The 27,533-nt window shown below is 50.0% G+C and overlaps 2 protein-coding genes, 1 long non-coding RNA gene, 1 other non-coding gene and 1 pseudogene across 4 annotated transcripts in view; 1 reads left to right on the top strand and 4 right to left on the bottom strand.

Annotated features, from left to right (window-relative positions):
- Positions 1–424: 424 nt before the first annotated feature.
- LOC133054473 (phospholipase A2 inhibitor and Ly6/PLAUR domain-containing protein-like) lies at positions 425–4,197 on the bottom strand. Its single transcript, XM_061139482.1, has 5 exons — positions 4,095–4,197; positions 2,706–2,822; positions 1,314–1,466; positions 786–929; positions 425–591 (listed from the first exon to the last, which is right to left on the bottom strand). The coding sequence occupies exons 1-5, from the start codon at positions 4,162–4,164 to the stop codon at positions 446–448; spliced, it is 630 nt and encodes a 209-aa protein (XP_060995465.1). The 5' UTR covers positions 4,165–4,197; the 3' UTR covers positions 425–445.
- A 960-nt stretch (positions 4,198–5,157) lies between these two features.
- On the bottom strand, positions 5,158–5,229 carry LOC133055337 (small nucleolar RNA U2-30). The gene has a single exon (XR_009692626.1). It is a non-coding gene; the product is annotated as a small nucleolar RNA U2-30 (small nucleolar RNA).
- A 139-nt stretch (positions 5,230–5,368) lies between these two features.
- Positions 5,369–5,442, bottom strand: LOC133055342 (small nucleolar RNA U2-19; annotated as a pseudogene).
- Positions 5,443–6,851: 1,409 nt separating this feature from the next.
- Positions 6,852–10,945, bottom strand: LOC133054472 (phospholipase A2 inhibitor and Ly6/PLAUR domain-containing protein-like). Its single transcript, XM_061139481.1, has 5 exons — positions 10,718–10,945; positions 9,326–9,442; positions 7,777–7,929; positions 7,249–7,392; positions 6,852–7,051 (listed from the first exon to the last, which is right to left on the bottom strand). Exons 1-5 carry the CDS (start codon positions 10,785–10,787, stop codon positions 6,906–6,908), a joined length of 630 nt encoding a protein of 209 aa, XP_060995464.1. The 5' UTR covers positions 10,788–10,945; the 3' UTR covers positions 6,852–6,905.
- Positions 7,475–27,533, top strand: part of LOC133054475 (uncharacterized) — a 31,005-nt gene continuing 10,946 nt past the window's right edge. Inside the window, exon 1 of the long non-coding RNA XR_009692457.1 lies at positions 7,475–7,690. This is a non-coding gene — a long non-coding RNA (uncharacterized LOC133054475). The remainder of the gene's footprint in view (positions 7,691–27,533) is intronic.

Genomic DNA, 27,533 nt, shown 5'->3' with positions numbered 1-27,533 from the left:
TTACAAACATAGATACTGATGTTGGTAACCGAAAAGAAATTAATAAGGAGAACTGTGCATGGAATCCAGAGTCTGACCCTCCCAGCTGTTTGACCAAAGGCAAGTGACACCACAATCTGTGCCTCAGTTTGTTCCTCTGTAAAATGGGGACAATACTTTCAACTTCAGAGTTGTTGTGATTATGAAATGAGGTACTGCATGGAAAACACTTAACATAGTGACCTGGCAGGAAGTGATCCCTTAACAACAGTTAGCATCTTCCCTTTCTTTCTTCCAAAGAGAGGTTCCCAAGGGTTCAGACCCCTGCTTTTTGCATCCCATCTCCCTGAAATGCATCACATCACAAAGACTCAGGACTGTTCTGTTAACTTGTTTAATTTATAGACACATGGGAAGCCGTAGCTGAGAACGAATGGAGACCAAACACCACATGGGCCTCAGTTCTTCACTCAGCCTTGCCAGAATCCTGGGGGCTTGGACGACAGCTGGTCTTCTTGATGGTCAACAAATGAGAGCCTGAGGGCACCAGCGTCCCAGGCTTGCTGTGGCAGGCGGCCTCTGTGCCACAGCCCTGGGCAGCAAATTTGATGCCTGTGGGAGGGGATTTCAGACTAGAATCAGGATCCCCAATGCCTCCCCACTCCCAATCCAGGGGTAATGCCCCAGCCACCTTCCCCCAGTTCTTTGGAGCCACTCTCTCCCTTAGAATCTGGAAGAATGAGGCTCCAGTTCTGGGACCTTCTGGGAACCCTGTGCCCTCCTTCTGAAATCCAGGTTCCCCTCACCAGGCTGTGCAAGGCCAGTCAAGGTGACACAGCGGGTTTCCTCGCCAATACAGGGCACTTCCTGAGTCGGGGTGCATGTTTCCGTGGAGACGCTGAAGCAGGAAGGACACCGAAGGCCATTCTCTGTCAGATTTCTCCTGAACGCTGGGAAGGAGGGTGGAGGGTAAGGTGCACGGGGACATTAGTCCCTTTCCCAACATCACAACCACTCAGGACACCAGTCGCTAACCTACACTGCATTTTTAGAAAATAATATTTATTTGCCTGGATCTTAGTTGCACCCTGTGGAATCAAGTTCCCTGACCAGGGATGAAACCCCTGCATAGGGCGCATGGAATCTTAGTCACTGGACCATCGGGGAAGTCCCTGGACACTGCAGTTTACAGGAGAAGAAACCAAGGCTCAGCACAAGGAAGACGCTTGTCTCAGGTTAAAGTGCAGGTCAGTGACAGGTGCTCACAGCTGGCTCTGGCAGGGGGAGGGGTGGGCAGGGAGGGACTCCAGCTGTGGGGCTCAGCTGGGACTTACCCGGCAGGGGTTTGTGGTTGCAGCCATTGGTCTGGCAGCAGCGCGTGTTGGACCCCATGTAGTTCTCCGGAGCCACGGTGATGGAGAGGAATGCCGGGTCACACTCACTGGATTTCGAGCACCCTTTGTAGCTGGTCACGTCCACAGAGCCCTCTGCATCATGAGGGTGGACAGAGGACTCAGGAGCCCTGGTCTGGACCCTGGTCCCGGGGTATTTCCATCACCTTACAGCTTCCCCAGCCCACTGCTGTCTAGAGAGGCCTCTTCCATCTCCCCAAAGTCATACACCCTTAACTGCCTGGGACAAGGCCTGGAGGGTTGAGTATTGTACCCAACCCTTCCTTCCTCCGCCCCTGGCTGTGTTTGTCTCTCCTGAGTAGTCCCTTCAGCTCCATGGCCACCTCACTGCCATTCTCTAAAGGTCACACCTGGAGAGGTCTTTTCTAGGCCACCTATGACTACCCCCAGACCTGTGTGAAATGGTCTCTTCCAACCTTCAGCCCTCCCCTGACCCCTGGAATTCCATCCACCAAATCCTAGGATGCAGCCCTCAGCCACCACCCTGTAACACCCATCTCCTTCTTTGTCTAAGATTTCCCAGGGTCACTCCTCAGACTTCCTACCTATGATCTCTTGCTGCCCTCCTTGGCTACTCTCAGGTCTTGCCTGAAGTGGTCTCTTCCAGTCTCCCTGGCCTTCCCCTTCCCCACCATAGATAGGGTGGTCTCCTCCAGGCCTAGGGTTTCTGCTCTGTACCCCAAGTGCTTGGGTGGGTGGGTGCTCAGTCCTGTCTGTCTCTTTGCAAACTCATGGACTGAGTCCTTGGATTATCTGTCCTTATCTCTCTCTCTCTCTCTCTGTTTCAATACTGGGACTTCTCAGGTGGTGCAGTGGTAAAAACCCCCACTGCCAATGTAAGAGACACAAAATACTGGTTCGGTCCCTGGGTTGGAAAGATCCCCCGGAGGAGGAAATGGCAAGCCACTTCAGTATTCTTACCTGGAAAATCCCATGGACAGGCTACACCTGATCACAGAGTCAACCTAATCACATTCTTTGCAACTCACCCCAGTCTTCTCTACACCCACCCCTACACCTTTTGCATGTTAGATTCCCGCCCCCCCCGCCCCCACCATGGATTTCACTCTTCCCCTGTGTCCTTTCCTAATCCCTTCTCGCCTAAGAAATTCTCTATATCTGCCCCTCCCCCATCATGTCTTTGGAGTCTCATTTTCAGAAATCCTTGGCAACAGTGGTTTCTGTCATTCCACTGGATTCTCTTTCCTCCTTTCCCTCTTCACTCAAAGGTTCCTCCCAGCGCGTGGTAGTATCTGCTACCCTGAAGGCACCCCCCACCTCCCCAGGATCTGACGCTATTCCCTACCCTCTTACTATTGTTAGTCTCAGTCATGACGGAGATGCAGGAGTCCTCGTCCTGGGCGCAAGTCTTCATTACTCCAGTGCATATGGCTCCATTCCTGATACACACCTCACAGCTCAGTGGGTACCCTGAGGTATAGAGAGAGAGGCTCTAGTCTAAATGGTGTAGTCTCCAGGCCATGAATTCCGAGTCCAGAAGGGGATGGGGAAGGGGTATCTGAAGGAAGAGGGAAAGGTGTCTCCCTGGTTATTCACGAGTGGGACATTGGCCACTGAACAGGAAACTATCTGAAGCTCCATCAGATACGCTATGGTGCCGCCAGCAAGGCTGCTTCTAGGGGTGGACAGCAACTCCATCAAGGAGCAAGTTTACCTAATTACAGGGTTGGGGAATTTGGACACTAGGGCCCTCTGAGAAAGCTGGAGGATAGTAAGGAGTCCTGCCGAAGGTTTCCATGCATTTTTTAAAATTTATCCTTTAATTTTCTTTTTTCTGTTTTAGGCTGTTCTGGGTTGTCCTTGCTTCCTGTGGGTGTTCTCCGGTTGCAGTGAGCGGGGGCTACTCTCTCGCTGCGGTGCCTGGGCTTCTCACTCGTGGTGGCTCCACCTGTTGCAGAGCACAGGCTCTAGAGCACGGGCTCAGTAGTTGGGCTTAGTTGCCCCAGGGCATGTGGAATCTTCCTGGACCAGGGATCGAACCCATGTCACCTGCGTTGGCAGGCAGATTCTCAACCACTGGACCACGGGGGAGGTCCTTCATGGGCTTCTGTGAACCTTCAGGTCCAGCTGATTCTCAGAGGCGGGACCCTCTTCCTTGTGGGTACCACACTTAACGCTGGTAGACAGTATAGTCGCTCAGGCAGGGGTACCTAAGGCTGGGATCCGCAACCCAGCTCAAGAAGGAAGATCAAGGACTATGAGGACAAGGGCCTGGCTCCTTGGTCCTGAGAGAGGAGGCAACTGGGGCCCAGACACAGGGGAACTGGGTCCTGGGGAAAGTGGAGTTGCCTGAATTGCATCTAAGGAAAGAAGACACCGGGGACCTGAACTCCTTAGAGTCCTGGGAGAAAAGAAATCTCTCCCCCTTACCTCACTTTACTTTTTTCTAATCATACTCTTGTCTGAATTCCTAGAATTCAGGTGTTTTATTTTGAGACACTGTTGGAGGGGAAGGGAGCAGAGGCCATCCAAACCCCTCCTTTCTCAGAGATTGAAACCCACATGTTTTGAACTCTTCCTCCCTTGGGGACCCAGGCTTTCTCTCTTTTACCCTCTGCCTTTACCATGAATCTGAATTCCCAGGACACCTCCTCTTTCCCCCTCACCTTCAAGTACCTGGCTAAATGCTCTCCTATAGTCTTCGTTTCAGGATTCCAGGAGTCCAGACTCCTAGTCACTTACCCAGACCCAGGAGGGTGCAGAGCAGCATGGAGGTTAGCAGGAAAGTCTCAGGTTTTGTGGAAGGCGTCATGATAGTTGGATGAGTGAAGATGCAGTCCCAGGTCCGGAGTTCATGTTATAGGAAGGTGAGAAGGGGCGGATCTGGATCTACCTTGCCCCTAGGCTAAGAAAGATGATGTAAGATCTGAAGGTAGGTCTCTGTAGCTCTGAGTGGGGGAGGTGGAACAAGATCCAAAAGGAACATGGGCATCTTGTGCTCAGCCCCCTTCTCCATGGGGACCCCAGGAATCTGGGCTTCCAACCCTCTATCTGGTTTCACCACCTTCATCCCCCCGCCCCCCCCCCCCTTTTTTTTTTCTCACCTGAAGCCCAAGATCAGAATCAGGTCATTTTGTTTCCTGCAGTGCTAGGATTCAGATTCCCTCTCCCTTGTCTCTCTTCCCAAGGAGGTGCCCAGTGCGGTTGGGGCCCTACCGGGAAGCACCCAGCAAGTCCAGGCTTGTTCTGCTAGGGCATGCTTGGCTCAATACCCCGTTTTCTGTGTTTGGTCTGTCTCCAGCTCCGACCCCACCCCAAGATGCACTTCTGGGTCTCTCGGAGACTGAACAGAGGGGTGCTTGTCATTGGGCCAGGATGGGCATGGTACCAGATTCCCAGAAACCTCATTGGAAAGCTGAGGCACAGTTGGAAGCACTCAAGGTTGGGTGTGTGTCTGGTTTGGAAACATACTTTGTGTTTTATTGAGATCCTTTACCTCAGGCACATGATCTTGAGAGATCAGAGATTTTGTGTCTGTGTATGTATTTTTTAACGTGTGTATATATATATATTTTTGTGTGTGTGTGTATGTATATTTTTTGGGGTGTAATTTTTCGTGTGTGGCGGGGTAGGGGAGGTGGCTGTGGGTGGGTAGCCAGCCATAGGTTGAGGGGATCTTGTTGCAGTAGGCCCCTGGCTCCTTGCAAAAATCCACTCGAGTTTGCTGTCCTCTTGCTTTCAAGGCTTCAGTTGGGGCGCTGAGATTGGCGAATTTCTTCCGGGGACCAATCTTTTTTTTTTTTTTTGAGCTCAGATCAAGTGTAGAAACCTTCATAGTTATATAAAGTTCTGCAGTAAAAACTTTTCATCATTGCTCAGAACTGATCAGCCTTTCATACATGTACAACCACAACCCTCACTTACCCACCAATAAGCCCCTTAATTATCCAGTCACCTTTACACACACACACCCAAACACACACACACACACACCCCTTATTTTAAATTATTTTGCTTCTCAGAACTACAGAGATCATGCATCAGGTACACCGGGTGGTCGTCTGATGCTCAGATTTGGCTACCGGGGACCAATCTTGAAGGCCGCATGGGTTGCTAGGATACCCTGGTGTGAAAGTTATCAGGAGGAAGGGGTAGAGAGCTGTTTGGCCAGAGGGAGGCAGGAAAAGCTCGTTGCCAGGGAACTCAGCGCCTCTCGCTGCTCTCCTCTGAGACGCACTAGGCATGCGCAGTGGTGACGTGGCCCCTTGTGCGCAGAGGTTCAAAAGGCCGGAGCCTCGTGCGTGCGCTTGCGCAGTGAAGACCTCCCTGGGCGCACCCGCTGTGAGCACCCTAAACTCAGACCTTCCTGCGTCTTAGTCAGGCGAAGCCCACACGACGTTGACATGCCGGAGATCGGCCTCTGCCATGTGGTGTCCGGCAGGAGCCAGGACTTGGTGAGAGACTGGCGTGGAGGAAGTTGGAAGAAGTGAAAGATATTGTGAGGGGGCTCTGTGAGAACTTTTGGGATATTAAAGGTGTTGAAAAATAATCCGTATCTGGGCTACCAAGAAAAAAAAAGTTTATTGGGGTTCTTAGGAATTGGAATTTGGGAGACACAGATTCCCGTAAAACTTAATAGTGTTGGCAGAGGGAGTCAGGGGCTTATGAGTACTGCGGTCAGCAGGTTGTTAAAATTGTGTGGAGAGAATTATAATTGACTGTGATACATGTCATATTTGACACAAATAAATATTTGACTTTAAAGAAGCTGTCATGAGTTACTGGAGGGTAAGGGTCTGATAGGCATCTTGAGTTTCTGGCACGTAGTCTGGATGCCTGTGTGAATACAGTAAGTAGTCAAAAGGTCAGATTCCTTTGTGGCGGAGACCTGCTTGGTAAGAAATGGCTACTCAGTAAGTGGCAGCTATTACAAATGTAAATATTTGGCCAGACACATTGTCTCTGGAGCCACCACTGTCTTAACAGTGCGTTTGCTCAATCACTCAGTTCGGTTTGATTCTTTGTGACCCCATGGACTGTAGCCCACCAGGTTCCTCTGTCCATGGTATTCTCCAGGCAAAAATACTACAGTGGGTTGCTATGACCTCTTCCAGGGGCTCTTCCCGAGCCCAGGGATTGAACCCCCATCTCCTGCATTGGCAGGCAGATTCTTTCCCATCTGAGCCACCAGGGAAGCCCCCTTAAAAGTGCAAGTTACACCACAATCTGTGCCTCAGTTTGTTCCTCTGTAAAATGGGGGCAATACTTTCAACCTCACAGAGTTGTGATTATGAAATGAGGTACCACATGGAAAACACTTAGCATGGGGACCAGGCAGGAAGTAACCCCTTAAAAAAAGGTAGCATCTTCTCTCTTTTCCTTCCAAAGAGGGGGTTCCCCAGGGTTGAGATCCCAGCTTTTTCCATCCCATCTCCCAGAAATGCATCACATCTCGAGGACTTAAGCTTGTTGTTTTAACTGGTTTAATTTGTAGACACCTGGGAACCTGTCTGAGAATGAATGGAGACCACACACCACATGGGCCTCAGTTCCTCACTCAGCCTTGCCAGAAGCCTGGGAGCTTGGACGACAGCTGGTCTTCTTGATGGTCAACAAACGAGAGCCTGAGGGCACCAGGGTCCCAGGCTTGATGTGGCAGGCGGTCTCTGTACCACAGCCCCGGGCAGCAAATTTGATACCTGTGGGAGGGGATTATAGACTACAGTCAGGATCTCCAATGCCTCCCTCCTCCTAGTCCAGGGTCACGTGCCCCAGGCACCTTCTCCCCCAGATCTTTGGAGCCACTCTCTCCCTTAGAATCTGGAAGAATGAGGCTGCAGTTCTGGGACTGTCTGGAATCCCTGAGCCCTCCTCCTGAATTCCAGGTGCCCCTTACCAGGCTGTGCGAGGCCAAACACGGCGACACAGTGGGTTTCTTCACCAACGCAGACCGCTTCCTGAGTCGAAGTGCATGTTTCCGTAAAGGCAGCGATGCAGGAAGGACACCGAAGGCCATTCTCTGTGTGGTTTCTCACGATCGCTGAAGAGGAGGGTGGAGGGGAAGGTAATCGGAGACGTTAGTCCCTTTCCCAACATCAGAACCACTCGGGACACCAGTTGCTAACGCACACCGCATTTTCAGAAAACAGTATTTGACTGCATTGTATCTTAACTGCGGCATGAGGAATCCAGTTCCCTGACCAGGGATCAAACCCCTGCTTAGGGCGCATGGAGACTTAGTCAGTGGATCAGCAGGGAAGTCTCTGGACACTGCAGTTTACAGAAGAAGAAACCAAGGCTCAGCGCCAGAAGGACGCTCATCCCTGGTTACAGCGAAGGTCAGGAGCAGGTGCTCACAGCTGGCTCTGGCAGGGGGAAGGTGGGCAGGGAGGGACTCCAGCTGTGGGGCTCAGCCGGGGCTTACCGGGCAGCGGGTCCTGGTTGCACCCATCGTCCTGGCAGCAGTGCCTCCTGGACCCCATGTAGTTCTCAGTGTTCATGGTGATGGCGAAGGATCCTGAGTCACACTCGCTGGATTTTGCACACCCCTTGTAGCTGGTCACCACCAAGGAGCCCTCTGCAGATGGCCATGGGCAGAGGGCTCAGTGGCCCCTGGTCTGGACCCTTGCCCTGGGTTGCCTCCCCCACTTTATAGTAGCTCCAGCCCACTGCTGTCTAGAGAGGTCTCTTCCAGCTCCCCACATTCAAGCCCCTTTCTGCCTGGGGCATTGTCTGAATGGTTTATCAGGTATGCACCCATCCTCCTCCTGCCCCCAGGCTGTGCTGGACTCTCCAGAGTGGCCCCTTCCACCCCAGGGCCACCCCACTGCCATCCTGCATGGGTTGCACCTGGAGTGGTCTTTTCCAGACCACCTGTGACTACCCCCATGCCTGTGTGAATGGTCTCTTCCAGTCTTCAGCCCTCCCCTGACACCTGGAATTCCTTCCACCAAATGCTGGGATGCGGCTGCCATCCCCGCCCGCTGTAACACCTATTTCCTTCTGCCTCTAAAGTGGTCTCTTCCAGGTTTCCCAGGGTCACTTCCCAGACCTCCTACCTATGGTCTCTTCCTGCCCTCCTTGGCTACTCTCAGGTTTTGCCTCAAGTGGTCTCTTCTGTTCTCACTGGACTTCCCCCTCCCCACCACAGGGTGGTCTCTTCCAGCCCTAGAGTTTCCACTCTTCACCCGACACGTGTGGGTGCAAGTGTGCTCAGTCGTGTCTGACTCTTTGGGACCTCATGGACTGAGTCAGGGATCATCTATCCTTATATACTCTCTCTGTATGCCAATATTGGGGCTTCCCAGGTGGTCGGTGGTAAAGAACCCCCCTGCCAATGCAGGAGATGCAAAAGACGTGGGTCCATCCCGGGGTGGGAAGATGCCCAGGAGGAGGAAATTGTAAGCCACTCCAGTACTCTTGCCTGGAAAATGCCATGGACAGAGGAGCCTGGCGGGCTATACTTCATGGGGTCGCCAAGAGTCAGACACGACTGAGCATACACCCAACTCAACCAGCCCCAGTATCTCCCTTTTTCTCCTGTCAGGAAAGGTCTTTTGCAGCCTGCATCCCTGGGAGATCCCTCATGCCCCCAGAGAGTCAACTTGATCACATTCCTTGCACCTCACCCTAGCCTCTTCTCTACACCCACCCCTCCATCTTTTGGATATTAGATTTCCCCCCTCTCTGGATTTCTCTCTTCCCCCCGTGTCCTTTCCTAATTCCTTCTTTTGTAAGAAAGTCTGTATCTGCCCCTCCCTATCCTCTCTTTGGAGTCTCATCTTCAGAAATCCTTGGCAATAATGATTTCTGTCATTCCATTGGATTCTCTGTCTACCACCCACCTCGAGATTGCCTTTCCCTCTTTCCTGACATATCATCACTCAAAGGTTCCTTGCAGTACATGGCAGTATCTGTCACCCTGAAGCACCCCCCATCTCCCCAGCATCTGATGCCACCCCCTGCCCTCTTACTTCTATTGCTCTCAGTCACGACAACAATGCAGGAGTCCTTGTCCGGGGCACAAGTCTGCAGTTTTCCATTGCAGTTGGGACCGTCACTGACACACACCTCACAGCTTAGTGAGCACCCTGAGTATAGAGAGCGAAAGCTGGGTATAGTCTGTGGGTCACAGTGTCCTAGTCCAGAGGGGAATGGGGCTGCGGGGGCAGCGAAGGAAGAGGGACAGGTGTCTCCCTGGCTACTCATGGGCGGGACATTGGCTGCTGAACAGGGATCTGTCTGAAGCTTGGCAGGTATGCCATGGTGCTGTGAGCAAAGCTGCTTTCGGGTTGGGGGCAGAAGCAGTTCTGACCAGGGAGCAAATTTACCTAATTAGAAGGCTGGGGACTTTGGACACGAGACCCCCTGAGCAAGCTTGGGGACAGTGAGGGGTCCTGCTGAAGATTACCATGGACTTAAAAATTTTTTCTCATCTTTTAATTTTTTTTCTATTTTTGATTTGCTGGGTCTTCTTGCTTCCTGTGGGTTTTTCTCTAATTGTAGCGGTTATAGTCTAGTGTCTAGTTGCTGAGCTTTGGCTTCTCATTGGTGGTGGCTTCTCCTGCAGGGCACAGGCTCTAGAGTATGGGCTCAGCAGTTGTGGTAAAACATCTTAGTTGCTCCCAGGGCATGGGGAATCTTCCTGGACCAGGGATCGAATCCATGTCACCTGCGTTGGCAGGCAGATTCTCAACCACTGGACCACTGGGGAAGTCCTTCATGGAATTTTGTGAACCTTTAGGTCCAGCTGGTTCTCAGAAGCAGAACCCACTTCCTCGTGGGTACCACACTTAAGTCTTGTAGACAGTGGAAATTCAGGCAGGGGTACCTGAGGCTGAGATCTGCATCCCAGATAAAAACTGATCAATGACTAAGAGGACAAGGGCCTGGCTCCTTAGTCCTGAGAGAGGAGGAAACTGGGGACGCAGACACAAGGCAACTGGGTCCTGCGGAAAATGGAGTTGCCTGAAATGCATCTAAGGGAGGAGGACACTGGGAAGCTGAACTGCTTAGAATTCTGGAGGCAAGGAAATTTCTCCCCCTTGCCTCACTTTTCTTTTTTCTAATCATACTCTCATCTGGTATTCTAGAATAAAGGTGTCTTATTTTGAGACACTGTCGAAGAGGAGAGGAGCAGAGCCCATCCAAACCCCTCCTGTCTCAAAGATTCAAAACCACACATTTTCCAGCTCTTCCTCCCTTGAGGACTCAGGGTTTGTCTCCTCCTTTACCCCCTGCCCTTCTCCAAGAATCTAAATTCCTGAGACACCTCCTCTTTCCCTTCTTCCTCGAGGATCTGGCACAGTGCTCTATAATAGTCCTTACATCGAGGGTCCCAGGAGTGCAGAGCCCTAGTCACTTACCCAAACCCAGGAGGGTGCAGAGCAGTGCAGAGGCCAGCAGGAAGGTCTCAGGTTTCATGGAAGGCTTCATGATGGAATGATGTGTGACCCTGCAGTTCCAGGTCGGTCTCCAGCTCTTCTTATAGGAAGCTGAGAAGGGGTGGGTCTGGACCCACCCTACCCCTAGGCTAAGAAATTGTGTTTGAAGACCTAGGGGTTGGTCTCTACAGTTCTGAGTAGGGGAGGCAGAACCAGAATTCAAAAGGAACAAGGGCATCTTGTGCCCAGCCCCCTCCTCCACGGGGACCCCAGGAGTCTGGGCTTCCAACCCTGTCTCTGTCAGGTCTCACCCACTGTGTCCCCTTTTTTTCTGATCTAAAGCCCAAGATCAGAATCAAGTCATTTTTTTCCCTGTAGGTAGAGCAGCTGCTAGGACTCAGGTACCGTCTCCCTTCTCTGCCTTCCCAAGGAGGTGCCCAGTGTAGTTGAGGCCCTGCCCCTATAGGAGTGCCCAGCAAGTCCAGGCTTGTTCTGCGGGGCATGCTTGGCTAATACTCCCTTTTCTGTGTTTCCTCTGTCTACACCTTCGCCTCCACTCCAGGACGCACCTGGGTCTTTTGGAGACTGAACAGAGGGGTGCTTGTCATCAGACCGGGATGGGCATGGTAGGAGACAGATACCCAGAAGTCTCATTGGAAAAGTGAGACATGGTTGAAAGCAGTCAAGGGTGGGTGACTGTCTGGTTCGGGCACATACTTTTGTGTTTTATTGAGGTCCTTTACACACTCGGTCTACCTCAGGCATGATCTTCAGAGGTCAGAGTTTTTTTCGTATGTTTGTGTGTGTGTGTCAGCGTGTGTGGTGGGCATTATGAGCGTAGCCAGCCATCGGTGGAGGGGATCCTGTTGCGGTAGGCTCCCGGCTTCCTGAAAAAATCCACTCAAGTTTGCTGGCCTCTTGCTTTCCAGGCTTCAGTTGGGGCGCTGTGGATGGTGAATTTCTGTTGGGGACCAATCCTGCCGGCCAAGCCGGTTGCTAGGAAAGCCTGGTGTGAAAGTGACCGGGAGGAGGGGCTAGAGAGCGATTTGGCCAGAGCGAGGCGGGAAAAGCTCGTTGCTAGGGAACTCGGCTCCTCTGGCAGCTCTGCGGACAGACGCACTAGGCATGCGCAGTGGTGACCTAACCTTCGGAGCACCGCGGTTTGAAAGGCCCAAGCTTCGTGCGCTTGCGCATTGAAGTCCTCGTGGGGCGCCCCAGCTGAGCCCCCTAAACTGACGCTTTCCTGCGTCTTCTTGGTCAGGCGAAGCCAACACGACGTTGACATGCCGGAGATCTGCCTCAGCTATGTGGTGTCCTGCAGTAGCCAGGACTCCTTGAGTGACTGGCGTGGGGTGTTGGAAGAATAAAGGAACTCGTGAGGGGGCTCTATGAGAACTTTTGGAGTGTCAAAAGTAAAATAATCCGTATCCGAGGTGCCAAGAAGAAAGAGCTTGATTGTGGTTCTTAAGAATTGCAGTTCGGGAGACACAGATTCCGGTAAACTCTTTTGAGTGTTAGCAGAGCCAGTTAGGGGCTTGTGAGGACATAGGTCAGCAGGTTGTTAAAGTCGTGTGGAGAGTATTCTAATTGGCTGTGATACATGTAAAGGAATATTTAGCTTTAAAGAAGCTGTCATGAGTTTCTGTAGTGTAAGGGTGTGATCAGCATCTTGAGTTTCTGGCACATATTCTGGATGCCTGTGTGAATACAGTAAGTGGTCAAACGATCAGATCCCGTTGTGATCTGATCTAATCAGATCCCAAACGATCTTACTTGCAATGTCAGAATTCCTCAGTGCCCCCCACCCCCTACCCTGGCCAGTTGATCTTAGAGAATACTTTTAGCAATGCGGACTTCATTTTGGTTTTCCTTTCACGAAGGGGACTTTGTGGAATTCTAAGGAGGGTCATGGGAGAATTTCTGGGAGGCCATAAGAGTATTCTGGAGAGCTGTGGAATAGATTTTTCCAGAGAGAAAAGGAGGGAGGGAGCGCTTCCTGGGAAGGATCAGAGGTGAATTTCCAGAGGAAAATGTTGTAGGGGACTCCAGGCAGAGTGTGGGGGGATTTATTATTATTATTATTTTTTAATGAGAAAAAATTAAATTATTTAGCTTAATTAAAATGAAAGAAAATTAAAAATTCAGTTCCAGTTAATTGGTGACGAAATCAAGTGTCCAGTAGCCAGCATGTGCTTAGAGGTTACCATATTGAACAGTGCAGCTTTAAAGAATTTGTTCGTAAGGTAGAGAAACTCCACATATGGAAAGAGCTTTAGTGTTCCCAATGTATTGTTTATGCTCTGTAAACCCATTTTTTATGCATCCCCTTTACACTTTTCAAAAGTACAATAATGATGGTGAGGGTGAGCTGTGTGTTAGTCACTCAGTCATGTCCAACTCTCTGTGACCCCAAGGATTGGGGCCCACCAGGTTCCTCCATTCATGGGATTTTCCAGGCAAGAATACTAGAATGGGTTGCCATTTTTTTCTCCAATTATTATTTTAACACTAAAAACATTTTGTATTTGGGTGCAGCCAATTAACAATGCTGTGATAGTTTCTGATGAATAGTGAAGGAACCTAGCTATTGTATACACATACAAGTATCCATTCTTCCTCTAACCCCGGAGTGTGTGGGGATTAATAGGGAAACTTAAACCTGGGGAATATCAGAGGGCTTGAGAGCACTCTCAGATTAATCTGAGAGCTGGGGACCTAGCTCTCATCTCTGAACCCTAACATTCCCTTTCCCACTCTTTTCTCCAGACCTACTGTGTAGAAAACCTGAAGGCAGACACTTACTGTAAATGGCGGGCAGCCAGGGCAGGCGAGAAGACCATCTCTATGGTGCCCTTGGTGATTCTGCACACCACCACCCCGTCTTTTTTTTTTTTTGGCCTCTCTGCTATGTGGCATGGTTAGTTCTCTGACCAGGTACGGCACCCGTACCCCAAGCAGTGGAAGCTCCGAGTCTTAATCACTGGACCTGCCCAGAGCAGTCTCCCTGCCCCCATTCCTTAATAGAAGTCTGAAGGTCCAGGGTCCAGACTCTGCTCTGGAGTTAACTGGAAGTGAGCGGAGGCAGTTTTCCTTTTGGGCCTCAGCATACTCAGTGAGCAGTGTGGTCCCTGTGCCCTTGGCAGAGAAGAAAGGTGATGCAAGGCTAGGCCAGGGATGGATCGGTGTGTGGCATGTGTAGGTTGCTGCTCCTTTCAGGGCCTTAGTATCCTCAGTTGGAACAGAGTAAATCATTGGCACACATCCTGCTTTCTGAAGTCTGAAGGCTTAGGACTGGAAGGTGTCTCATATCATCTAAGCCAATCAACCTCATTTTAAAGATGGGGAAACTGAGGCCTCTGAAGGGCCAAAGTGCAGTGGTCAGCCTTAGTGACCATTGTGGACTGCTCAGTGCTTTGGTACATGCTTGGTGAGGTTGGAGGGAGCCAAGGGAAAAGGAGAGTTTGACCCAGGATGGTGACAGAATTCCCAAGAGGCTGTTCCCATCAGGCATAAGAAACCTGTGGGAGAAGCCAGCTAGCATGTTCCCAGGTGCTGCCTGGGTGTTTCCCCTGTGTGATCTGGCTCTCCAGGGAGTCGGATGATGTTGGAGCTGTTTTCGGCCCCCCCACATTGCGGTGCTAAGACCTGACCCCAGTGTGGGTGCTCTAGCCACCATTTTCTTGCTTCATTGTGTTCATATGTTGACTTTCTTTCCTTTTTATATTTATTTATATTTGGCTGTGTTGGGTCTTAAATTGTGTCAGGTGGGACCCAGTTCTCTAGCCAGGGATTGGATCCTGGGGCCCCTTTCATTGGGAGCATGGAGTCTTAACCACTGGACCACCTGGAAAGTCTCTGTTTTTTGGTGTTTTTTTTTTAAGTCATTTAAAATTTTTTGTCACACCACATGACATGTTGGGACCTTTGTTCCTTGTCCAGGGAGTGATCCTGGGCCCCTCTTCCCTCCCGTGCCCACCGCCCCCCACTCCACCCCAAGCCCCCTATTGGCAACATGGATTCTGAACCACTGGACTACCAAAGATGTCCTGGCTTTCTCAATTTTGGCCATGTTCCTCCCTTCTGAATGTTTGGGTGTTTGGGGAGGGATGCTGGGTGCGAGGCTTACGGAATTGGGCTAAATATATTATTGTCTGTCTTACCCAGTAGTTCTGAAAACGTTTTGGTTCATAGACCATTTTGAGAATTAGAGAGAAGCTGAGAACTCTCCTACCAGCAATAATACACAAACCCACAAGATTTACTGAATGACCTTAGGTGTTTAAATATCTCATCATTCCCTAACATGGTACAGTAAGAATAATGAGAGATAACTTATTCAGCATTACAACTCTCTGGGAATGCCCTGGTGGTCCAGTGGTTAGGACCCTACTCTCCGAGGACCCAGGTTCAGTGCCCAGGTGGGAAACTGCAACCAACAAAAAACCTGCCAGTCACCATTCTAAACACCTCATATGGGTTAATTCATTGAGTTCTCATAAAAATCCCGTGACCTCAGTTCTATTTATTATCCCCTTATATGATGAAGAAACTAGACCCAGAGAGGCTATACAATTTGCCGAGAGCCAGTATTTTAAACTGAGAGAGATCCAGGTGGCTGACAAGTTAATCTCTCATACCTGGCTCAAGTCCCCATCTCTCCCTCTTACTCACTCTGTGACCTCAGGCGAATGGATTCATCTCGCAGAACCTGTTTTATCATCTGTCCATTGGGAATGATGTGATCTGAGCCCAGGGTTATCATGAAAATCCGGAGACATCATGTTTGCAATAGTGCGCTTCACTACGCAGGCGTTTGTGTAAAGGGTGGGAATTCTGGAGAAGGAAATGGCAACCCACTCCAGTATTCTTGCCTGGAAAAGTCCATGGACAGAGGAGCCTGGCGGGCTGCAGTCCATGGGGTTACATGACTGAGCATGCGTGCATGAGGATGGAGGGAGATGGGTTGGTAGCAATAAAGTGGTAGAACTAAAAAAAAAAAAAAAGGGGGGGTGGGGATTCATGTGTGTATTGCTGGATGATCCTGCTGGGCTCTTTTATGATCAGGAACATCCCATTTAATTGTGCACCGTAGCTGCAGTGGGAGCAAGAGGAGACAGAATGTGGGGAGTGAGGGAGCCAGAGGACTGAAGCGACTTAGCAGCAGCAGTACACAGGGTGACTTCAAACTCATTGAATCTGGTCTTGGTTCTTTTCAAGCAAGAGATAAGCAGTAAATTCAGGACACATAGACTGATGTGTAGGTTTTCCTTCTACTCTGTATTTTTTCCCTCAAATAATATCTCGCAGCACCTGTGTATTACCATCTGGGTTTCAGCTCGTGAAAGCCCCACATAGGTTTTTGGTTTGCAGTGACCAAAAGAGTCTTTCACCAACCCATCACCTGCTCCCAGGCTGGCAGTTCCAGCCTCTTGGCTAACCACCCCTGCGCCAAAAGCTTGGCTCCAGTCTTCTGCTGGAGGGACATTCTTAGAGGAATTGTTCAGTAGCAAGTGAACATGTTCCATTTCTGTATTTCAGTGTTTTCTCTTCACCCTTTTTCCCATCGTGGTGTTTTAAATTCCCTGCCTGCTTCTGACAGGACACATGTGTACAGCGGGGACACAGTCCAGGGAACCGACACAAGCGCAGCCCCTGTCCTCTGCACCAGACCAAGGAACAGAACCCACCTCCCCACCCGCATCCCCTTGAGCTCCTTCCTGTCACTGCCCCCCACAAGGGGAACCATGACCCTGATTTTTAACAGCTCTGATTAACTTTGCCTGTACGTAAATAGAGTCACATAGTATCTAGTGGGCATATAGTACTTTTGCCCCTGACTGGTCTGTTCTTTGCCAGCTTTGTGTGTTAGTTTCATTCTGTTAGTTTCATCTTCCTTGCTGGGTGTGGCTCTAGAGGTTCATTCTCATTTCTGCCTGGGATTCCATTGTCGGAGATGAGTACTGTAGTTTTATTAGCTTTACTTTTCAAATGGGTGTTATGTGCATATGGTGCTTAACTCCGAAAGGCACAAAAGGGAGGGTGTACACTGAAAAGGATGTCCTCCTCGTCAGCCACCTGCTTCAATCCCCTCCTGCCCTTCCCCTCCCTTTCCTGCTCCCCAGGTCTTCACAGCGGCAATCGCTGTGAGCAGCTTCTCAGGTGGTTCCTCAAGTCACTGTGTCCACATGGAAGCATATATATTCACCCCTACCCCACTTTTAAAAGTATGTTGTTGGAGAAGGAAATGGCAACCCACTCCAGTATTCTTGCCTGGAAAAGTCCATGGACAGAGGAGTCTGGCAGGCTGAAGTCCATGGGATTACATGACTGAGCATGTGTGCACGAGGGTGGAGGGAGATGGGTTGGTAGCAATAAAGTGGTAGAACTAAAAAAAAAAAAAAAAGTATGTTGTATGTCCATGGTCCTCTCCCTTGCTTTTTTCCAAGTAACCTTATCTTAGAGGTCTATTGTTATGGCATCAGGGTCTACCTTATTCTTTCAAATGATTCATATCATTGCCTGTCATGGATGTGGAACCTTTTTGTATTATTTTAATTTTTTGACTGCGCTGCAAGGCATGTAGGATCTTAGTTGCCTGACCAGGGATCGAACCTGTGCCCACCTCAGTGGAAGCTCAGAGTTTTAACTGCTGGACCACCAGGGAAGTCCCTTTAATTTTTATTTTATGTTGCAGTAGAGTTGATTCAACAATGTTGTGTTCAAGTGTACGGCAGTGATTCATTTAGTTATACCTTTGTGTTTATATGTATTCTTTTTCAGATTCTCTTCCCAAATAGGTTATTACAAAATATTGAGTATAGTTTGTAAGGCGAGTAAAAGTGTACGGCAGTGATTCATTTAGTTATACCTTTGTGTTTATATGTATTCTTTTTCAGATTCTCTTCCCAAATAGGTTATTACAAAATATTGAGTATAGTTTGTAAGGCGAGTACAGAGAAAAAAGAGAGTGAGCTGGGCATTCAGGAAGAGAAAGATTTATTATAAGAAGAGAGAAAGTGACTGGCTTTGAGAGAAATCAGTGTCTCCCTTTACGGCCAGCACTTCTCACACCCTGTTGTTGGGAAATCTTGCCCGAAGGGGGGAGGTGTTTTAGTTTATCTTTAATCTGCAACCGGAGTCTCCTGATCCTGTAGGCGGAGCAGTCTCATGGTCAGGTGGTCAGGTAGTCTTGAGAAACTGGCACCGGCAGGGAAAAACAGGATATCGCCTTAAGGAACAGACAGGATGCCACGTGGGCAGTGTGGCCACTGTGACTTCATCCCTTGTTTGTCAGGTCATAACAGTGGGACATTTTTAACTAATACGCTCTGAGCCCCTTGTGGACCCTAACAAGTTCCCTGTGCTATACAGTAGTTCCTTTTGATTGTCTACTTTATATACTAGTGTGTATGTGTACCACTGATGTACTTTTTTGTCTCTACGAATTTGTCTGTCCTGGACATTTCATATAAATAAGATCATACAATATGCTGCCTTTTGTGTCTGGCTGCTTTCACTTAGCATCAGGGTTCCTCCACATTGAAACTTGAATCAGTCTTTCATTCCTTTTTACAGCTAAATACTGTTCCATTGGCTCAGATGGGAAAGGATCTGCCTGCAGTGGGGGAGACCTGGGTTCTGTCCCTAGGTCTGGAAGATCCCCTGGAGAATGGGATGGCAACCCACTCCAGCATTGTTGTTGGGAGAATTCCATGGACAGAGGAGCCTGGCGGACTACAGTCCGTGGGGGTCACAAAGAGTTGGACAGGCCTGAGCAGCTAACACTTTCACTGTTCCATTATAGAAAATATCAAACAATATGTATCCATTCATATGGACATTTGGGCTGTTTCAATGTTTTTAATCAGAAATTTTCTATTTATCAAAAAGGAAGACAAGGGAGCCCATATGAGAAATAAGAAACAGTCATTAAAATATAAATGTATACATCCTACCGGATGAAGGGCTCCGTGCTTTATAATGTGGGAGAGGCAGAGGTGTTGAGTCTCATTTTTTTAGTCCATGCCACGTAGCAGTGGGGTCTTAGTGCCCTATCCAGGGATTCAACTTGGGCCCCTGCAGTGGAAGCTCGGAGTCCTAAGAACTGTACCACCGGGAAAGTTTCAAGATGTTGAGATTTTACCAAAGGATTGAACTTGTGGAATTAGAAAGCAGTGTTGGCTTGTACTCAGACAGTTCTTCAGAACTTCTCTGCCAGTCATGAACTGTGTGTGCAAGCCATTGATTTTCCTGTCTTGGCCTTAGTTTCCCCATCTGTAAAGCCAGGAGAGTTACTGAGCCTTCCTCCCAATGCTGAGGAAGAACTTACTAAGCATGGTAGACAGAATAATGGACCCCTAAAGGTGTCACACGGAGAAGGCAATGGCACCCCACTCCAGTACTCTTGCCTGGAAAATCCCATGGATGGAGGAGCCTGGTAGGCTGCAGTCCATGGGGTCGCTAAGAGTCAGACACGACTGAGCGAATTCACTTTCACTTTTCACTTTCATGCATTGGAGAAGGAAATGGCACCCCACTCCAGTGTTCTTGCCTGGAGAATCCCAGGGACGGGGGAGCCTGGTGGGCTGCCGTCTATGGGGTCGCACAGAGTCGGACACAACTGAAGTGACTTAGCAGCAGCAGCAAAGGTGTCACAGGCTTCCCTGGTGGGTCAATGGTAACGAATCCACTTACCAGTACAGGAGACGGTAGATTCGTCTCTGGTTCAGGAAGCTCCCCTGGAGGAGGAAATGGAAACCCATCCAGTAGTCTTGCCTCAGAAATCCCATGGACAGAGGAGGCTGGTGAACTACAGTCCATGGGGTTGCAAACAGTTGGACACAACTGAGCCGCCACCACATACACACACACACACAAGTTGTCCACATCCCCAGAACCTGTACATGTGTCCTTTACATGGAGAAAGGGACTATTGAGGGTTTTTAAAAAATACTTATTTATTTTTACTTATTTACTTGGCCACACTGAGTCTTAGTTGTGGCATGCGGGATCTTTTGTTGTTGCCTGCAGACTCTTAGCTGCAGACTGTGAGATCTAGTTCCCCAACCAGGGATCGAACTCAGACTGCCTCCATTGGGATGGCGGAGTCTTAGCCACTGGACCACCAGGGAAGTCCCTGTAAGGATCTCAAGGTGGTGAGATGGGCCTGGATGATTTGGGGGGAGGCAGTGTCATCACAGGGGTCCTTATGAGGGGAGGAGGGCGACTGGAGAACCAGTCAGAGGAGCTGTGGGGATGGAAACAGAGGCTGGAGCAATGCCACTGCTGGCTCTGGAGATGGAGGAAGGGGCCAGTACGGAGGAAGGGGCCAGTGCGGAGGAGTGCAGGGACTCTAGAAGCTGGAGACAAGATGAGGAAATGATTCTCCCCCAGAACATCTAGAAGGAACACAGCCCAGCTGACACTGGCTTTAGCGCAGCCTCATGACCTCTGGGAAGTTATAAAGCAGCTTTCTGTCTCAATGGCTCGCCTGTGAAATGGAGATGAAAATAGTTCCTGGCTCCCAGAGGTGTTGATTGGTCCTACATGGCAACCCACTGCAGTACTCTTGCCTGGAAAATCCCATGGACGGAGAAGGCTGGTAGGTTACAGTCCATGGGGTTGCAAAGAGTCAGACACGACTGAGTGACTTCACTTTCACTGGTATTATAGGTCTGCCACACCGTTTACACATAGATGCCGCCACAGTGGCTGTGCATTGCGATGGTTAGCATTCTGTGTCCCGTCAACTCCTTTCAGAAGTGGGGAAACCCCCTTCACTCATGAGGAAACTGCGGCTCAGAGAGGTTTTATGTCACCCAGGGCTGCACAACTTGGCAGTGCCAGGGCTAGATTTGAGCTCAGGCTGGCCTCCGCACAAGCCCAGGCTCCTCCCTCCGCTGTAGGGACGCTCATGTCTGTAGCAGTGTGCCGGCTGTGTCTCCAGGCCACCGCCCGGCTGGGGGGTGACGTTGCGGATCGGGTCATCAGATGTTCCTGGCTGTGTGGGGTGGCGGACTAGGAACCTTTGGGGGTCATAGTCACTTGTCATTCTGTGAGTGAAATAAAACAGCCCCAGAAACTTTCCAGGTGGTCCAGTGGTTAAGAATCCTTCTTGCAATGCAGGGGACACGGATTTGATCCCTGGTCAGGGAACTAAGATCCCCCATGCCCGGGTTGAACTCAGCCCAGTCACCCAAATGAAAGATTCTGCAACAAAGATCCCGAGTGTTGCAACTGAGACCCAAGGCAGCCAAATAAATAAATTTAAGAAAAGAGCCCCAGAGTGCTTCAGCCCCTATAACTTCCTTCCACCCCGATGTGGCCTTCTGTGCCTTTATGTCAAACAATGCAGAAGCTTTGGGAGAAGCCTTCCTACAGTCATCTCTTTACTTATTTTTGGCTGTGCTGGGGCTTCATTGCTTTTACATCGGCTTTCTCTAGTTGTAGGGAGTGGGGGCTCCTCTCTAGTTCCAGTGCGTGGGCTTCTCTTGTTGCAGAGCATGGGACATGGTCGTCAGTAGGTATTGCATGTGCATGCAGTATTTCCACCTCAAGGCTCTAGAGAACAAGCTCAATAGTTTTGGCTCATAGGCTGAGTTTCTCTGTAGCATGCAGAATCTTCCCAGACCAGGGATTGAACCCCTGTCCCCTGCCCTGACAGGTAGATTCTAATCTACTACGCCATCAGGGGAGTCCAGCTCTTCTCTTCTTTCAACACAGTCATTGAACAGCGACATCCCGACTGGCAGTGACAGGGTGCCCACTATGGGCTGTGCCCTGTGGCCGTGGTGTTTATGTGCATAAATCCTACATAGGGTGATCATCCCCAGTTACAGATGAGGAAACTGAGGCTCCAAAAGCTGAGCCGACAAGGTGCTATAGCTAGTGTGCAGCAGAGCTGGGCTCAAGCTCAGGAACCAGTAGTGAACAAACCAAACCAGGCCCCTACCCTCAGGGACCGTCCACAGGGTCCTATGTGATTGCAGGCAGAGGTGACAGATAGGCAGTTTGTCATAGTGCCATCAAGGAGGGCTTGTGGTGTCAGGTTAGAAGCCCGTCCAGCAGAGACTGGTGGAGCCAGGAACACGGGGTCTAACATATCGTATGTATGTCAGCGGTCTGTTCCACCTTACTGCTGAGAACTTTGACTGCAAGCGTAGATCTCAACTTGTTCATCCATTCTTTTGTTGGCAGGCCTCTGGACTGTTGCCACTTTTTGGTGGCTTTTTTTTTGTCTGCACCTCCCAGCGCTCAGGATCTTAGTTCTCCAAGCAGGGATTGAACCCAGATCCCAGCAGTGAAAGTGAAAAGCCCTCAACACTAGACTGCCCAGGAACGTCCCACCACTGTTTGACTATTATGAACACAGCTGCTGTGAACCTTCGTGTACAAACCTCTGTAGAGAGCTCTCTTTGGGATAACTGTCTAAAAGAGTGAAATTGCAGGCCCTTCAGTTAGATCCAGGACTTGCCTGTTGGCTCAGTGGTAAAGAATCTGCCTGCAATGCAGGAGACACAGGAGAGGTGGCTTCGATCCCTGGGTTGGGAAGATGCCCTGGAGGAGGGCATGGCAACCCACTCCATTATTCTTGCCTAGAGAGCCCCATGGACAGAGGAGCCTGGCGGGCTACAGTCCATAGGGTCACAAAGAGACGGACATGACTGAAGTGACTTAACATGCAGGCAGATGTGTGTTTTACCTATTCAAAATGGACTGGATTCCAAAGTGGTTGTTCCATTTTACATTTCCTTCAGCAGTATGTGAGCTTCACATCTTCGCTGATACTTGATATTGCCAGTCTTTATTGATGTATTTCTCTGGGCCAGCTCTTAGTTGCAGCTGCACATGCAGCAGGATCTAGTTCACCGACCAGGGATCAGACCCGGGCCCCCTACATTGGAAGTGCAGAGTCCTAGCCACTGGACCGCCAGGAAGTCCCACTAGCCTTTTATTTATTTTTTTTTTCCCACTAGTCTTTTAACTGACCTGCGTTGAATTTTATCAAGCGCTTTTTCCACCTTACAAAATACGTTCTAACCAATGAGGTTGTCCTTGAATGCACATTCTTATTCTCAAGGTCCTAGGGAGTTCCCTGGCGGTGCAGTGGTTAGGACGCCACTCTCTCATTGCCAGGAGCCCAGACTCAATCAGTCCCTGGTTGAGGAACTCAAATCCCACAAGCTGTGCAGTGTGACCAAAAAGAATGATAATAATAATAAAATAAAGGTCCTATTAGTTGTAAAAAGATAAACTGAGGCACGTTATAGTTTGAAGAGTTCATTTAAGCAGAGAATTCAAATCAGACAGCCAAAACTGAGCAATGATTAGAGGTGCTTGGTGGGACAAAAACCTAGGACAGAGGTTTTTGGAGAGAAAGCATGGAAGCAGAGCAATTATTTAATTGGCTTGAGCTTGAACGTTTTAAATTAATCAGTTTTATTGGGGTTAGTTCCTTTACAATACTGTGTTAGTTTCCGCTGGGCAGGAACGTGAACCAGCCGTCCGTACACACACCCCGCACTCTGGGGTTTCCTTCCCGTTGAGGTCAGCACAGCGCTGAGTCAGCGCCCTGTCTCTGCAGGAGGCTCTCGGCAGCATCTCTGCCATACACGGTGTCAGGAGCATATGTACCTCAGTCCCAGTGTCCCAACCGCCCCACCTCCCCGGAGCTTAAAGGATTTTCTTCCTTGGGAAAATCGAGGGACTTGGCTGTTCACAATTAGTTGATTTCATTTTCTTAGATTTGACTTCATCAACTCTTGCTTAAATTTTTATTGGTTTACTGAAGCTACCTAAGGCTTTAGAGTCACCCAGTCTAATGGCGTCCTTGTTTAAAATTTTACATAAAATCAACCGTCTTTGGGGCAAAAAAAAAAAAAAAAAATCTTGGCAAGCAGATTCAGGTCAAAATTCCACCTTTTAATTACAAGAAGAGTCAATGCATTTTGGCTAACACTGTATCTAATCTGGTATGTGGATCTTTATTATTCATCTCTTATCTACCTAGAAAAGTGGAATGGTTGGCTCAGGCCTTTATGTTTGCAGAGTCTGGAAACCGTTATGTCAGTAGTCTTCCATTCCCTTGAGGTTTTATAAATTATTATTACCACAGTTTAATTATCAGCTTTGCCTGCACCAGGTCCTCACTCCTGCGCGTGCGCGTTCTCTAGTGTCAGCGAGCGGCGTTCACTCTGGTTACGGTGTGCGGGCTTCTCATCACAGGGGCTTTGCTGACTGCGGAGCAGAGGCTTTTGGAGCCGGCTGTCAGTAGTCGTGGTGCTCGGGCTCAGTTGCCATGAGGCACATGATATGGAAATTGAGAGCCCGACACTTGTGGGGAGATTCTTACCCACTTACTTTCATGTTGTGTGTTCCATAACATCAATTTGCTGTTGTTCAGGACCTTACTCGTGTCTGACTCTTTGCGACCCCATGGACCGCAGCACGCCAGGCTTCCCTGTCCTTCACAGTCTCCGGGAGTTTGCTCACACTCCTGTCCCTTGAGTCAGTGAGTCCACGATGCCATCTAAACCTCTCACCCTCTGCGGCCCTGTTCTCCTTTTGCCTTCAGTCTTTCCCAGCATCAGTTAAAGTGAAAGGTGCTCAGTTGTCTCTGACTCTTGGCAACCCCACTGACTGTGGAATTGTCCAGGCCAGAATACTGGAGTGGGCAGCCATTCCCATCTCCAGGGGATCTTCCCACCCCAGGGATCGAACCCAGGTTTCCCCCATTGCAGGTGGACTCTTTATCATTTGAGCCACCAAGGAAGCCCTCCTGACATCAGGGTCTTTTCCAATCAGTCAGCTCTTCACATCTGGTGGCCATAGTACTGGAGCTTCAGCATCAGTCCTTCCAATGAATATTCGGCTTGATTTATTTCAGGATTGACTGGATTGATCTCCTTGCTGTCCAAGGGACTCTCAAGAGTCTTCCCTAGCACCACAGTTTGAAAGCATCAACTGTTTGGTGCTCAGCCTTCTTTATGGTCCAAAGCTCACGTCTGTACATGACTGCTGGAAAAAGCATAGCTTTCACTATATAGACCTTTGTCAGCCAAGTGATGTCTCTGCTTTTAAATACGATGTGTAGGTTTCTCATAGCTTTTCTTCCAAGGAGCAAGCGTCTTTCAATTTCACGGCTGCAGTCACCATCTGCAGCGATTTTGGAGCCCAGGAAATTACAGTCTGTCACTCTTTCCAGTTTTCACTTATCAATATATGCAATCTTTGTGTGTCTGAGTCTGCAGTTTGTGGTTTCTACCGACCCTTAATCATGGAAGCGTATTTCCTGATGCTTAATGCTGTGTGTGTGTGTGTGTGTGTGTGTGTGTGTGAATTCCACTCCTGGGTAATATATTGGTGGAGATTCTTTGAGGGGCTGGTATGAAGTACATTCCTCCAAAGAGGATTTGCCCTCTCACCAGGTGATACTACATACATGGGACCACTTAGAGTTTTCAACTTGGGTTTTTCCACACTGATAACTACTTAGGAATTTTGCTCCAAATCGTTGACAGTAGAGATCGTAGATGAGAATACTAGAGTGGCTTGCCATTCCCTTCTCCAGGGGGTCTTCCCGACCTAGGGATGGAATCCAGGTCTCTTGCATTGCAGGCAGATTCTTTACCATCAGAGCCCTGAGGGAAGCCAGTATTGGCTAGGAGTCTGCCGAGAGAAGTTTCCCTGTTATCCCTCCTGTCCCCCCAGAGCTCAGGCCTCCCACTGACTTCCCCACCAGGCCCATCTCCCTTCATTTACCCTCAGGAGGAGAGCTCAGCTCTGCACTCCTGGAGCTCAGGGCCGTCTCCTGAGAGGCCTCTCTTCCTGAGCTGGGGCCCATGCTTTCTTTCCCTTTCCCTCTGCTCCCACCACATTGTCTTTCTGTCGCTAAGTCCTGTCCAACTCTCTGAGACCCCATGGACTGCAGCACGCCAGGCTTCCCTCTTCTTCACTATATCCCAGAGTGTGCTCCGATTCATGTCTATTGAGTCGGTGATGCCTTCCAAACATCTCATCCTCTATTACCCCCTTCTCCTCCTGCCCTCAGCCTTTCCCAGCATCAGGGGCTTTCCCAGTGAGTCAGCTCTTCACATCTGATGGCCAAAGTATTCCCACCACCTACAGCCCTTTGAAAATCAAGCTCTGTGCCACCTGGAATCAGTGACAAGGCAGACACCAACATCAGTGCTACCCATTGTATCAGTCTGGGTCCCACCAGGAGGCTGAAATCACACCAGTTAGTTTACCAGAGAATTAGTATCAGGAATTAGTAAGGAGGTGGCTCAGTCAGTATAGAATCTGCCTTCATTGCAGGGGACACAAGTTGGATTCCTGGTGTGGGAAGATCTCCTGGAGAAAGAAAGGGCAGCCCAGTCCAGTATTCTTTCGGGGAGACTTCCATGGACTGAGGAGCCTGGCGGGTTACATCCCATGGGATCCCAGAGTCCAGCACGACTTCGGGACTAAACCACCACGTTGAACTAAAGAGGACAGAAGACGCAGGTAGAACACAGAAGCGAGTGCCAGGAGCAGCCAGCACCCTTAGGGTTGGAGGAACAAAAGGAAGAGGTTGGGTTCATTCAAATGTGGGTGTTTTGAAGCTTGGAGGTGAACGCTTTGGGCTGAAATTCAGATCCTGAGGAGGGGGTGATCCCCGGCTGGTTCTGGTCTTACCCTGAGAACGTGTGGTGAGGCTAGTCCTGCAGGTACTGGGGCGCTACAAACTGTACTCACCTGGGCGACCCCGCCCCGACCCCCGCTGCCAAAGTGGCCGCAAAGCACACCTGAGGTGCTGCTCCAGTGCCCTGCAAGAGCCCGCCTCCCTCCAACAGCCTTGCGGTCGCTCTCTCTCTCTCTCTTTCCCTCCCCCTGCTGGCGGAGCCTGATGAGAAGCAGCTGGAGATAGAGTCGTGCCCAGCATCCCACAGCATCCAGGGGCGCGGCGCAGGGCGTCCTGCTGCAGGCGCTGGAGGAGATGCGCGCGGATGCCGAGGCAGGGCTAGAGAGGGCGCAGGGTCCAGACTCTAGCATGGGATGTCTGGGCCTGAGAGATCAAGGGGCGAGGGGTCGGCTAGTCAGAATTTTGCGTGCTTGAAGGGAATCAGGGCTCTGACTAGGGGTTGGAGTAGGTGACGTCTGGTCACCAGGATTCCTGGGTCGTGAAGGGAAACAGACTTTGGGGGATGGGATTCCTGATATCTCTGGGAACTATCAGACTATGGAACTCCTCAAGTGAGTTGAGGGTTTGGACTCATCGAAGGGGCCTATCTTGGTCTCTCAAGCGTAGATGTAATAGGTGTCTAGTTCCCTTGCGGAGGAGGAGGTGGATGCCCTGATTGCTGATGAAGGCAGTCTCCTTCCCATTGGGGATTGGACATGAAGGAGGGGAGTCTGGGTTCCCCAGGGAGCTGGAATCCTTCGGTTTTTGAGCCACAATGGGTATAAGCTATAGGTTTCCGGGGTTGGGGGATAGGCCTGCATCCAAAATAGGCTTTGAATCTTCACTGGGGAAAGGCTGGTTCTCTGGAGTCTCAGAACTCCTGGCTCCCCAGAGGGCTGAGGTCCTTGCCTCTTCGTTCATGGCTGGTGGAAGGTCTCCATGTGGAGCAGGGATTTGGGGTCTGTGTGAGAGAACTGGAGACCGTTTCGTCCGTCTTGGAGAATAGGAATTCCATCTTCATTGCCCTCGGGCCAGACAGCCCCTTGACAATCGGGGTGGCCTTTTACAAGTGGCTCAGCAAATGGCATCTACATGCGGAGTTATCGTGAGCATCCCACGTAGGCACGCCTCTACCCA

Source organism: Dama dama, chromosome 4 (assembly GCF_033118175.1).
Source record: "Dama dama isolate Ldn47 chromosome 4, ASM3311817v1, whole genome shotgun sequence".
Lineage (NCBI taxonomy): Eukaryota > Metazoa > Chordata > Mammalia > Artiodactyla > Cervidae > Dama > Dama dama.
The sequence above is the reverse complement of the archived record's forward strand: the minus strand, read 5'-3'. Positions and strand labels throughout refer to the sequence as shown.

Coding starts and splice junctions, on each gene's coding strand:
- LOC133054473 (XM_061139482.1), bottom strand. CDS start 4,164: ATGACGCCTTCCACAAAACCTGAGACTTTCCTGCTAACCTCCATGCTG. Junction 2,823..4,094: donor CTGCACCCTCCTGGGTCTGG/GTAAGTGACTAG, acceptor TCTATACCTCAG/GGTACCCACTGAGCTGTGAG. Junction 1,467..2,705: donor CATGACTGAGACTAACAATA/GTAAGAGGGTAG, acceptor CTCATGATGCAG/AGGGCTCTGTGGACGTGACC.
- LOC133054472 (XM_061139481.1), bottom strand. CDS start 10,787: ATGAAGCCTTCCATGAAACCTGAGACCTTCCTGCTGGCCTCTGCACTG. Junction 7,393..7,776: donor CAACCAGGACCCGCTGCCCG/GTAAGCCCCGGC, acceptor CCTCCTCTTCAG/CGATCGTGAGAAACCACACA. Junction 7,052..7,248: donor GTTTGGCCTCGCACAGCCTG/GTAAGGGGCACC, acceptor CCCCTCCCACAG/GTATCAAATTTGCTGCCCGG.